General features: G+C 35.5%; 1 protein-coding gene and 1 non-coding gene across 18 annotated transcripts in view; one reads left to right on the top strand and one right to left on the bottom strand.

Annotated features, from left to right (window-relative positions):
• CSPP1 (centrosome and spindle pole associated protein 1) overlaps positions 1–12,983 on the bottom strand; it is a 121,650-nt gene that overhangs the window by 105,313 nt on the left and 3,354 nt on the right. For all 17 annotated transcript variants that reach the window (XR_012920206.1, XR_012920211.1, XR_012920207.1 and 14 more), the window contains exons 2-3: positions 7,340–7,448; positions 4,429–4,528 (exon numbers count right to left, since the gene is read on the bottom strand). Coding sequence is in view for 3 of the 17 variants with exons in the window: in XM_076005245.1 (XP_075861360.1) it covers positions 4,429–4,528; positions 7,340–7,448 (209 nt within the window). In the remaining 14 variants the exon portion in view is untranslated. The remainder of the gene's footprint in view (positions 1–4,428; positions 4,529–7,339; positions 7,449–12,983) is intronic.
• LOC142872216 (small nucleolar RNA SNORA3/SNORA45 family) lies at positions 7,658–7,783 on the top strand. The gene has a single exon (XR_012920432.1). It is a non-coding gene; the product is annotated as a small nucleolar RNA SNORA3/SNORA45 family (small nucleolar RNA).

Genomic DNA, 12,983 nt, shown 5'->3' on the forward strand with positions numbered 1-12,983 from the left:
CTCATCACTGAGCCAGGAACTATATTTCAAACACAGTGTAGAAAAATCTATTGATGTTGGGTTAAAAATATATATATATTTAAAAAATGTTAAAAAATATAAGCTGCATTATTTCATCTATTAAAAACATCTTCCAGGCCGGGCGCGGTGGCTCACGCCTGTAATCCTAGCACTTTGGGAGGCCGAGGCGGGCGGATCACTCAAGGTCAGGAGTTCGAAACCAGCCTGAGCGAGACCCCGTCTCTACCAAAAATAGAAAGAAATTAATTGACCAACTAAAAATATATATACAAAAAATTAGCCGGGCATGGTGGCGCATCCCTGTAGTCCCAGCTACTCGGGAGGCTGAGGCAGTAGGATCGCTGAGCCCAGGAGATTGAGGTTGCTGTGAGCCAGGCTGACGCCACGGCACTCACTCTAGCCTGGGCAACAAAGTGAGACTCTGTCTCAAAAAAAAAAAAAAAAAACATCTTCCAGGATACAAAAAGAATTTAAATCAAATGTTCAACTTCTCTAAGGAAGAGAAAGTATTAGAGATAATCTTTTTTTTTTTTTTTTTAAGAGATAGGGTCTCACTCTGTCACCCAGGCTGTAGTACAGTGGTGCAACCATAACTCCCTATAACCTTGAATTCCTGGACTCAAGTGATCCTCCTGCTTCAGCCTCCCAAGCAACTTAGACTACAGGCATGTGCCACGACACCCAGTTAATTTTTAAATTTTTTTAAGAGAAGGGGGGTCTCTTGTTATGTTGCACAGGCTGGTTTCGAACTCCTAGGCTCAAGCAATCCTCCTGGCCTTGGCCTCCCAAAGTGCTGGATTACAGGTATGAGCCACTGCACCCAGTCTAGAGACAATCATTAACTGAGTTATGGTAGACCTAAATTTAAAAGATTAATAAAAGAAGCATTTCTCAACAGTAATATTTATTAAACATGATGAGTTAGTGGGGATTTCTTTTAGTGAAATAATAATAAAAGTAATGCCTAGAAATGGTGTACAAAGATAGATGTCATTTGCTTTTATAGATCATTTTTATTAATAGCTAATTCTCATAAGTTAGTAATATGTTAGTAATAACTCAGAGTTAATGTGACAAAGAATGAGCCACATGGAAAAGCATTATCCATAAATATCATTTGTATCTAACAGAAATGAATTTATCAAATCATAATGTTATATGATAGTTGTACTATCAATAAACTATCTTCACTGACTAAAAGGATTATTTCTGGTTTATATAATACTGACTGCTACTATGCTTAATTATTCAAACTATGGTGTCACAAAGTATTTTAAGTCAATATATAATTCCCAAGTTTATAGTTTATCTATATTAGACCAGTTTTATATAATTCTTAGATAAGACCACTTAAGGAAAACTCTTAGTTGGCAAATTATTTTACATTTTCCCCAGTGTCAAAGACTATATATTTAGCCTAATTTTAACGCCTCAATTATTCAGGCAAGAAGTCAGTAACTGAATGCTTATAAGATATAAAATTAGTCAAATTATATATTAATCTTTAATAAGATTCAATGTGAATCAAAAATAACTATGGTTTCAGTTGCCAATAAAAGAAACATTCTATGAAAAGTCTACATACCCAAGAGAACTGGTTTTTATTTTTGCAATGGGGGCATTAATTAATTCATTCAAAACATCTTTTACAGCTAAGCACAGTGGCTCAAGCCTGAAATACTGGCAGTTTAGGAGGCTGAAGTGAGAAGATCGCTTGAGCCCAGGAGTTTGAGGTTACAGTGAGCTATGATGATTCCACTGCACTCCAGCCTGGGTGACAGAGTGAGACCTTGTCTCAAAAAAAAAAAAATCTTTTCCAAGCACCTAAATGCTGGACACTGGTAGGAAGTGGAAATACAATGGCAGGCAAGCTGTCCTGCCACTGTGGTTCAACAGAGACCTGAACAAGTTCAAACTACTCTTTAAGGAGAGAACCAACTCCATAGGAGCATATGGTGGGAATGGCTAACTCAATCTAAGAGAAGTAATAAAAGGACAAAATATCATATAAGAAACAAGAAGCCACTGAAGGGTTTAAGCAGAGACTAACATAATCCGATTTGTTTTTTGGAAAAATATCAAAAATCATGGAGAGACTCAATAGATGGAGTAACTCCATAAAACAAACAATAACAACAAAAAACAAAACCACTAGGTTATTCGAAAACCTAAGTGAAAGACAAAAGAGGCCTATATAAAAAAATATCAGTGGGATTAGAGAAAAGTGAACTTATTTAAGATTCTGATGTAAGCATCAACCTGTATAGACCTGTATAACTGCTTGATGTCAGAGGCAGGGAAAGAGAGGAAATAAGGATGACTAGGCAGCCAGCTCACTGAGATTGGGAGCACTGGAAAGTTGTATAAATTAATTTTGCACATTATGATTTTGAGCCTATGACATACAAGTGCAGATATCCAGTGGGAAATTAGATATATGGGTCTAGAGTTCATAAAAGACACTGGGATTGAGATACAGACTTAGTAGCCATGAACACACTGATGGTAAATAAAGCCCTGTGAGTGGATGTGGTCACTCAGAGAGTGTATGAAATGACAAGAGGGCCTATGTCAGAACCCTAAGTAACAACAATTAAGGAACAGGCAGAGGTCATGTCTTTAAGTTACACTTTAAACTCTCCATCATTTGTGAATATAATGATCAAAGAATAATTCTTAAATTTTTAAGATAATTCTCAAAAATCAAAAACTAATTTTAAAAAGATGTAAAAGAGGAAGGGAAATTAAAATTTATTGGGCACCAATTACATGCCAGTCATCTCTCCATACTTTTTTTTTTTTTTTTTTTTTTTTTTGAGACAGGGTTTTGCTCTGTAGCCCCAGCTAGAGTATAATAGTATCATCATAGCTCAACTGCAACCTCAAACTCCTGGGATCTTCCTGCCTCAGCCTCCCCAGTAGCTGGGACTACATTCATGCACCACCATGCCCAGCTAATTTTTCTATTTTTTGTAGAGACAGGGTTTTGCTCTTGCTCAGGCTTGTCTCAAACTCCTAACCTCAAGCGATCCTCCCACCTCAGCCTCCCAAAGTGCTAGGATTACAGGCATTAGCCATACCTGGCCCTCCACATGTATTTAATTACTGCCCACAACAACCTTTTAAAATAGATACTATAAGGAAACACTTATTTAACTCATAACAGGTCACAAAGGCATGACAGCCCAATCCAAAGCAAGCTATAACCCTAAAATTTCAAAGTGATTCTGTCTGACCTTAGTGATTTTAGTGCATAGGAGAACATACTATTAAACTTTTTAAAAATTACCTCTTAGAATAATCAAAATGTGGATGCATAAAAATTTAGGGCTGGAAAATAATCCAACTAATTTTATACACAAAGAAATTGAGAGAGTACTCACTTTGGCAGCACATATGCTAAAAACTGGAACAATACAGAGATTAGCAAATAAAATTTTTAAAAAGAAAAAAAAAATAGGTCAGGACTGACGATAGAAAGAAAAAAAAAAGAAATTGAGAGCCTTAGAGATTAAAAACCTTTACCAAAAATATAATCCTTTAATGCACTAAAGCTATATATTAGCTAATAATTTATCAGAGAATCAAAATTGAAAGAGTTATCTACATATCTGATAGTAAAAGTAGGGAATTCACTTTAAGCTCTTTTTCTAGTAGCAAGACACCAGAGCTCACTAACTACTCAGTCTCTTGGCCAGCATCCCTTTGTATCCAGTGGCATACAAAGGCAAAGTAGCTAATAATTTAGGAGTATACCTATAGCCATGAAAAATCATCCACGAGAACAATGTTTTAAACAAATGAACTCATCATATTTGACTTTCATTTTTGTGAAAAAGTTTCAGTCATCATTAATAATTCACAAGATGCACATTAAAAATACTCATACATTTTCTTATAAAAATATATACCTACAAACAAGATGAAATGTTTCTAAATATTTTCATACCAAACCATAATCAAAGAATCAATATGGCTACAGTATTAACTTCTTTACAATTCCATTATGGTCATCAATAATTAAAATGGTCTTTTGTCAAATAGTATTTTGTAGCCTTTAAGCATATTTCTTAGATTTTCAAACAAAAGCAAACCCACCATTCTTATAGAACAAGTTTCTTTCTCTCTCCCACACACAAATTCAATTCAAATTTTTCAATTTTTAGTTACATATTATACCTGCTATGATTTCCATAAATCATAACCAACACAGCATCATATAAAACGAGTACAAAGTTCTTAGTATGAGTTATATTTCATATGTAGATCATATTGTCATATAGAAGATTCCAGAAAGAAAAGTTGCTAGGATTCTGAAGAAATCTTTTTTTCTGACAAGACAACCCTCTTTCACAACCATCTTCTAAGGATATCTTAAAAATCAGTTTAGCACATCTAATGACATACCTAAGGAAGCCATGGTCTGTTGACTGTTTGGTGGTATGTTCTCTTTGGCCATAGAGATTAATATTTTACTGTTTTCAGAAAGTTTCTCTGATGCCTTTCCCTGAAAGAGACATAATATTTACAAAATGGGGGGAAAAACCCACAAAATATACAATTAATGTCAAAGCTTTAATTAAACAGCTTGATGAAATTACATGGTACATCATAGAAGAAATTTAAGTATAAGGGTTTGAGGAATTAACCAATGGTATTTAAATATTGTAATAAATATTCTAATATTTAACTCATTCACTTATCAACAAATATTCACTGAATTCCTATTAAGTGGCAAGCATTTTACCAGTTATCGGAAATACATGAGTAAAAATAATTTAAGAATTTCTGCCATCAAGGAGCTTATAAGCTATATGGGGGTATACGTAATAAACCTAATACATGATTAGATTATGTGATATGTAGAGTGTGACATGGAGGGGCTATGGAAAAAAGCTTAAAGCAAGTTAAGGATGCCGAAAAATGCTAATGGAAGGACTGCAAGGCCTGACTGTGCAAATGATAACTCAAACTAAGACTTAAAGATTATTATTTAAGTACTAATTAATATTAGAGATTATAATAAAGCTGTATTTAAAGCTATGTACTCCAACCTATGTAACTTCAAACACTGTAAACTGGTCCTAACTACTGGAGAGTGGTTAAGAGACAGACTTTGGAGCTAGATGAAGGTTCCAATCCTGGGAATCCACCACTGCATCTACCTGACAAATTACGTAATCCCTTTGAGCTTCACTTTTTTGATCTATATATAAAACAAAAAAAATTCACCTACTTCATAGAGATATTATGATTAAATAATATATGTAACATCGTTGGCACAACTCATTGTACATGGCAGATTATGAAAGAAAGGCAACCTAATATGGTCAAGAACAAGCATTAGAGCTGGGCTACCAGGGATCAAAACCTAATTCTACCAACTCTATCATCTTACTCTCATGACTTCACCTGCCTCAGTTTACTCATCAGGAAAATTACAACAGCACTTATCTCACAGATTACTGTAAAATATAACTTCTAAAACTATGCTTTGTCCACAGTTAGCACTCAGTAAATGTTAGCTATGTGAGTAAAATTACTTTTTAATTAGGGTATCCATATTATTTATCTCAACCAGGATGCAATTGTCCAGGACAAATGCTAAACCAGATTATGACACCGGACAACAGGTAAACCACAATTGTCTTCTGCAAACGAATATATAGGGTTACTCTCATTATGATGAACTGTAAGGCAAAAATTAATCTATATGCTATATCTTTTTTTTTTTTTTTTTGAGACAGAGTCTCTCTTTGTTGCCTAGGCTAGAGTGAGTGCCGTGGCGTCAGCCTAGCTCACAGCAACCTCAAACTCCTGGGCTCAAGCGATCCTCCTGCCTCAGCCTCCCGAGTAGCTGGGACTACAGGCATTCGCCACCATGCCCGGCTGATTTTTTTATATATATATATATATTAGTTGGCCAATTAATTTCTTTCTATTTTTTTTTATGGTAGAGACGGGGTCTCGCTCAGGCTGGTTTTGAACTCCTGACCTTGAGCAATCCGCCCGCCTCGGCCTCCCAGAGTGCTAGGATTACAGGCGTGAGCCACCGCGCCCGGCCTATATGCTATATCTTTTTTTTTTTTTTTTTTTTTTTTTTTTTTTTTTTTGAGACAGAGTCTCACTTTCTTGCCAGGCTAGAGTGAGTGCCATGGCGTCAGCCTGGCTCACAGCAACCTCAATCTCCTGGGCTCAGCGATCCTACTGCCTCAGCCTCCCTAGTAGCTGGGACTACAGGCATGCGCCACCATGCCCGGCTAATTTTTTTTTGTATATATATTTTTAGTTAGTCAATTAATTTCTTTCTATATTTTGGTAGAGACGGGGTCTTGCTCAGGCTGGTTTATGCTATATCTTATTACATACACTGAGCACTGAGAGAAGGTGCTACATCTGTCTAGATCAGTGTTGTATTCTCAGAGCTGAGAACAGTACTTAGCAAATCTCAGTAAGTATTTGTTAAATAGATAAGTTACTTTCACCAAAACGAGGAAAGTTTTAAGAAAGCTTTACACTGTTTTCAGATACAATCATTTTAAGAAATTTATGTTCTGGCCAGGCGAGGTGGCTCACGCCTGTAATCCTAGCACTCTGGGAGGCCAAGGCAGGTGGATTGCTCGAGGTCAGTTCGAAACCAGCCTGAGCAAGAGTGAGACCCTGTCTCTACTATAAATAGAAAGAAATTAATTGGCCAACTAATATATATATAGAAAAACTTAGCTGGGCATGGTGGCGCATGCCTGTAGTCCCAGCTACTCAGGAGGCTGAGGCAGTAGGATTGCTTGAGCCCAGGGGTTTGAGGTTGCTATGAGCTAGGCTGATGCCACAGCACTCACTCTAGCTTGGGCAACAAAGCGAGACTCTGTCTCAAAAAAAAAGAAATTTATGTTCTGAAAAGCAAATAGTACAAAATAAATGACCCTAATACATTCACTTTTGTAGATTTCAAAAATGTTTTTTAACTGATTCATTAAATTGAACTTTTTCACATAGAATATGAGAACTTGCTTTTTTATCTGTTCTGTTTATATTCTGGAAGTTCTCTGTACTAAAACTGGTCTCCTAATCATTTTATGAAGCAAAAAATTGTTCACTAAAACTCTAACGAGAGAAAAGAAACACTGTGAGATACAAAACACCACAAAAGAAAAAGTGCATTCAAAATCACTGAAATCTTGTCTGGAGTCAGACTCTCAGAGTTAGAATGACAGCACAGCCAAACTAAAGTATGAAAAATAATATTCTCACTCACAGTAGTAGTGATCTTCAGAAACAATTTTAATGAAACAAATTGGAAGGAAATTATTAACTTTACCTTCATTTCCAAGTAAGGTGGATCACTTTCCAATTCTGCTTTGTCTTTGGCCAATCTGGCTTTTCGTTCTTCAATAAATTCATCCAAATTATCAGCCATTTTGCAGATTCTTTAAAAAAAATATTCAATGAGCACAACTATATCATAGTATTGTTAGCCTAATTATTAACATTCACACTTAAACCACATATTTAGTATTAGATCTCACCAAATTGAGAACTTCAAACTTAAGCTTGATCATAAATATGCTTGCCTACTTTCCCAATTCCCCTAAAAACCTACAACATACTTTAAAATACCTGAAAAGAAATAAAAACAATCGAGGCTAGAGTCACGCTTGGGTATTGGTTATTGCCTTAGTGTGTTACAGTCCTTGAAGACTAACTGCTGACCCTATTCACTGGCTATGGTCCTCATGGCACAGTCACCAGGTTAGTAACATCCTTCAAATTGACCTATGCAACTGTCAGACTCAGTTATATCCACAATTTAAGGAATGATAGGTTTTGACTAGTTCTTTAGAAGACCTTTATTATAGGAATGTGTAGATTTTCCAGACAGTGCTGTCAAGTGAATTTGACTCTTGGCATTGCCTCTCTCTTCCTTAGTGACTGATCTTGGTTCTATGAAATAAAGCTAACCTTTTTTCAAAAAAAAAAAAAAACAAACTACTACTGCCACCATCTGTACATACACACACACCCCCAAAAAAAACCCTTTAATCCTTAAGTCAAAACACTTTTTCCCCAAAAAAAGTTTAACTATTTGGAGACAATTTCTAACTTATAGAAAAGTTACAAGAATAAGAATACCTAGAAAGCCTTTACTAAACGCCTATTATTAAGATTTTGGCCCACTTGCTTTATCCTTTATTTGTGCACACAAGATCATTCTCTCCACATAAACATAATTTTTTCTAAAATTATTCAGAGGGTAAATTACATATATCATAGTCCTTTGCCTCTAAACTCTTCACATGTATTTCTTAAGAATAGGGTTGTTTTCTTACACGACCTCAATATAATTATCAACTTCTGTAACATTGATGTTTTAATCTAATCTTGTCCATATTCTAATCTTGTCAACTGACTCAACAGTAGCCTTTGTAGCATATTTTTTCTCTTTCCAGTTCAGGATCCCATCTAGGTTAAGTATTACATACCACTGTTATGTATCTTTAGCCTTCTTTAATTTGGAACATCATCACAATCTTTTTTGTCTTTCATGACATCAATAGTTTTTAATATAATCTATCTACTACTGACCTTTTTTTAATGAAACATTCTTCACCTGGGGTTTGCCTGATGTATCTTCATGACTAAACTTAGGCTAAACATTCTCAGCAGAAATACTACTTAGGTGACATTGTGTCTTTCTCAAGGTGTCCCCAATAAAGGCACATGATATCCACCTGCTCCTCATTACTGATGTTATTTTTAATCACCTGGCCAAGATGTTGTCTGATTTCAGAACTATTGTTTCCTTGTATTATAACAATAAGCAGACTGTAAGGAGATACTTTTAGACCATGCAATTATCCTACTCTTAATCAAAATTTTCCCCTAGATTTAGCATCAATTGGTGATTCCTGATTGATCCATTCTTTGATTCTAGATGGCTACAAAATGCTAATTTTCAATTCCACCGCTCCCTACATATTCATTTACCAGCCGGCACTTATTTATCATCCTATTGTAAGGAAGAACATTACCTTCATCCCCATTTATATGCTGGCATATTATTAATGTGGAATCATGAATTCCTTTTTTTTTTTATAAGCCCTGTTTTCAATTTGTTTTCAAATTCATAAGCTGTTTTAATTATGAAATAATTATATACCATAAAATTCACCCACTTTCATAAACAGCTCCATGAGTTTTCAAGTATCACCACAATCACGTTTTGTAATGCATCTGTCACCCCAAGAAATTCCCTCATGTCCTTCTGTAGTCACTCCCAACTCAGCAGCCACCAATTGCTTTTCTGTCTCTATAGTTTTGCCTAATCCAGAAATCTCACCTAGATGGATCATACAATATGTAGCCTTTTGTGTGGCTTCTTACTTAACATGTTTCTGAGATTCATCTTTGTAGTTGCATCTATGAGTAAGCAGTTTGTTTTCTTATTGCTTATTATTAGTAGTCCATTGTATGAAAATACTGCATTTTGTTTATTCACCTATTGCTGGATTGTTTGGGTTGTTTCTATTTTTTGCTTATTTATAAATAATGCTGCTATAAACATTCATGTACAGGTTTTTGTGTGGACACATTTTCAATTCTTTTCTATATATACCTAAGGGTAGAATTGGTGGGTCCTGTGAATTCTATTTAACATTTTGAGGAACTGCTAAACTGTTCCTCAAAGTATAAAGTGGTTATACCATTTTACATTCCAACATATGAGATGTTGTAACGTGGGCTATGTATGAAGGTTGCAATTTATACACATCCTCATAAAAGCTTGGTATTTTCAAGTCTTTTTGATCTTAGTCATTCTACTGGGTGTGTAGTATCTCTCTGAGGTTTTAATGTGCATTTCTCTAATTACTATAATGTTGAGCATCTTTTCATGTTACTTGCCATCCATATATTCATATATATAATCGCTGGTAAAGTGTCTATTCAAATCTTTAACCCATTTTAAAAATTAGTTTGTTTTCTTATGATTGAATTGTAAGATTCTCGGTACTTGATACAAGTCCTTTATCAAACATGTTTTGTAAATATTTTTTCCCAATCTGTGGTTTGTAAGTTTTCTTAATGATATCTTTTTAATAGCAAAAGTTTTTAATTTTTATCAAGTCTAATTTATGAATTTTTCATCAAGTTTTGATCAATTTATTATTTGCGCTTTTTGTGTCATAGCTTAAAAAACTCTTTGCTATCCCAAGATCACAAATATTTTCTTCTATGCTTTCTTTTAGACTTTTTTTTTTTTTACAGTTTTCTTTCTCACATTTAAGTCTATGCTCCACTTAAAGTTAATTTTTGCAAGTAGTATAAAGGTCAAGATTCGATTTTTTGCATGCGAATATAGGTTATTCTACCACCATTTATTTGAAAAGATTATCCTTTCCTCATTCAACCTTAATTTTTAAAGATGTATTTCCAAAACACATGAAATTTAGTGTCTAATTGGGTATGTAGCAAGAAAGAAGGAGCAACTAATGATTAAAGTTTTAAGGCCTGGAAGCTAAATGTAGATGGAATCCTGGAGAGAAATAAGTTGGAACACAGCTGGTTTGGAAAGCTTTGTTTACACATGCTTAGTTGGAGCTAGTAAAACATGCTAATGGAAATTTCCAGCAGATGGTTAGAAATTCAAGGAAATGAACCACATTACAGATGTTTAAGAATTAACTATGCATTTCAAGATAATAGTTGAAGCCATAGTAAATGAACTCAGGCAGGGAAAAAGAGAGATGACCCAAAACTAAACACTGGGCAATGTTCACTTATAAGGGTGACAGAAGAATTAAAGCTGGAAAAATACAAAAATAATTAAAACAAGGATATAAAGAAAACCCAGTCAGCATAATTAGTGGAGGAAAAGAGGAAAGAGATACAAGAAAGAGCCAAAGACACCAGGAACAATACTACCAGGTATTTTTTCCCCAGTAGCCATTTACAGTATGCAGATGATAAAGAGTTTTCAGGAAAATAATTTAACCAAAAAACCTGGATTTGAAATCCATTTCCATCACTTTATAGACCTCCAATATGTTCCTTAACCTCTTTATTGCCTCAGTCTCCTCATCTATAAAATGGAAATACTGTCTACTTCAGAGTTATGAACAAAAACCAAAATAATGCATATAAAATATAAAACAGAACCCAACACTTAGAAATCTATAAATCAGTTATTTTATTAATTATTGTATTTTCATACTCTTTGGATGTACATTATTAAAAACAAAGCCACCAAACATATGGTATGCTGGGATTTAAATCACCAGTAGTTGATACCTGGTTATCATAATCCAAACCAACTCTCTTAAGGTTAAACTTTGGCTCTATATGCTTATCATATATACAGAAATATAAGCAAACCAAAACATAACCATTCTGGTAAGTCTGGGAATATCCTAAAAACAGAGCAGATCCAGTAAGAACTGAGTATGCCTGATCTCTTCTCCCAGTCTAATCAATCACAAAAAGATGGGAAAATGTTACTCCTATCCTTTTCCCTCTCTAGGAGTGGAGTGCAAATTTCCTCCCCACTATGGAAGCATGAGAAACAGAAAATGTCTCCCCTCCTAAGGTAGGACATTGTGCTAGATGCTAGGCGGATCAAAAGAACAAAACATAACCTTTGTTCTCAAATTTGGCCAAGATAATGCCCCCTGCCACAGTGGCTCACAGTCTAGCCAGACGGGTTTAGGAGTTGAACATGACATACCCATAAAGGATCCACTGGAGATATCAAGGAAACGTGTTGAATATGTCTAGAACTAAGAATAGAACCCAGACTGGAAACAGGGATTTTGCAGTGTCTAAAATAATCACTAATGCTGTGGGAGTAGAGTTTTGCCTGGAAAAAGAGACCCTAGAGTAGGAGAACAGTCCCTAGGACAGAATCTCAGGGAGTGCTAACATATGGGGTTGAAGGAGAAGCCTGTGAAAGAGCCTCGGAAGAGAGGCAGGGATAAAGTGACCAGGACAATGTTTCTTACTTCTCAACCATCCAGAGATATTTCCACCAAATGAAAGATTTTTAATCTTTCTCCTGGCAGACGACATCCACATGAGCAACTAACTCTCTAAAGTACACCCAAATTTTGACAAATCCCCCTAAATGTTGCTATGAAGTAAATACTGTTGCTGGGGGAAGAGAGGAAGGTTGGAGGACAGGACATAAAGAATGAATAAATATATATAAAATCATGTTGAATTCTTTTAGGAACTATTAATAATGTATCATAAATAGTGACTAAGCATAAATTAGATGGCCTTTGAGTTATCCAAAATTGACAAAACACGTGCTCAAAAACACCTTTGCCACCCAAGAAAGCACATCAGAATGTAAACCAGAATTACGTTACAAAGATAACCTGAAATCTCCTCAAATGTGTAATAGTTAAATCACAGTTGTCTGAAAACTTCATTTGAGAAAACCTGTACTTAAAGTATCCTGTTTTGGCCGGGCACTGTGACTCACACCTGTAATCCTAGCACTCTGGGAGGCCGAGGTGGAAGGATCGCTTGAGGTCTGGAGTTCTAGACCAGCCTGATCAAGAGCGAGACCCTCATCTCTACTAAAAAAACAAAAATCAGCCAGAAAACTAAAAATAGAAACAATTACCAGGCGCGGTGGCGCCTGCCTGTAGTCCCAGCTACTCGGGAGGCTGAGGCAAGAGGATTACTTGAGCCCAGGAGTTTGAGGTTGCTGTGAGCGAGGCTGATGCCACAGCACTCTAGCCAGGGCAACAGAGTGAGACTCTTGTCTCACAGAAATAAAAATAAAAAATAAATTATTCTGTTTCAAATTACCTTGTCTAAACTCACCCTCTCCCTCCCAAAAGGTGCAGCAGGAGACCCAAAACTTGACCCCTGTGGAACATTTCAACAGGTATTAACACACTCCCACATTAGAAAAGAAATTTTTTTCCTTGGGGCCACGGTGTTTTATTACAAAAATAGAA

This window comes from Microcebus murinus, chromosome 7, assembly GCF_040939455.1.
Source record: "Microcebus murinus isolate Inina chromosome 7, M.murinus_Inina_mat1.0, whole genome shotgun sequence".
In the NCBI taxonomy this organism is placed as follows: domain Eukaryota; kingdom Metazoa; phylum Chordata; class Mammalia; order Primates; family Cheirogaleidae; genus Microcebus; species Microcebus murinus.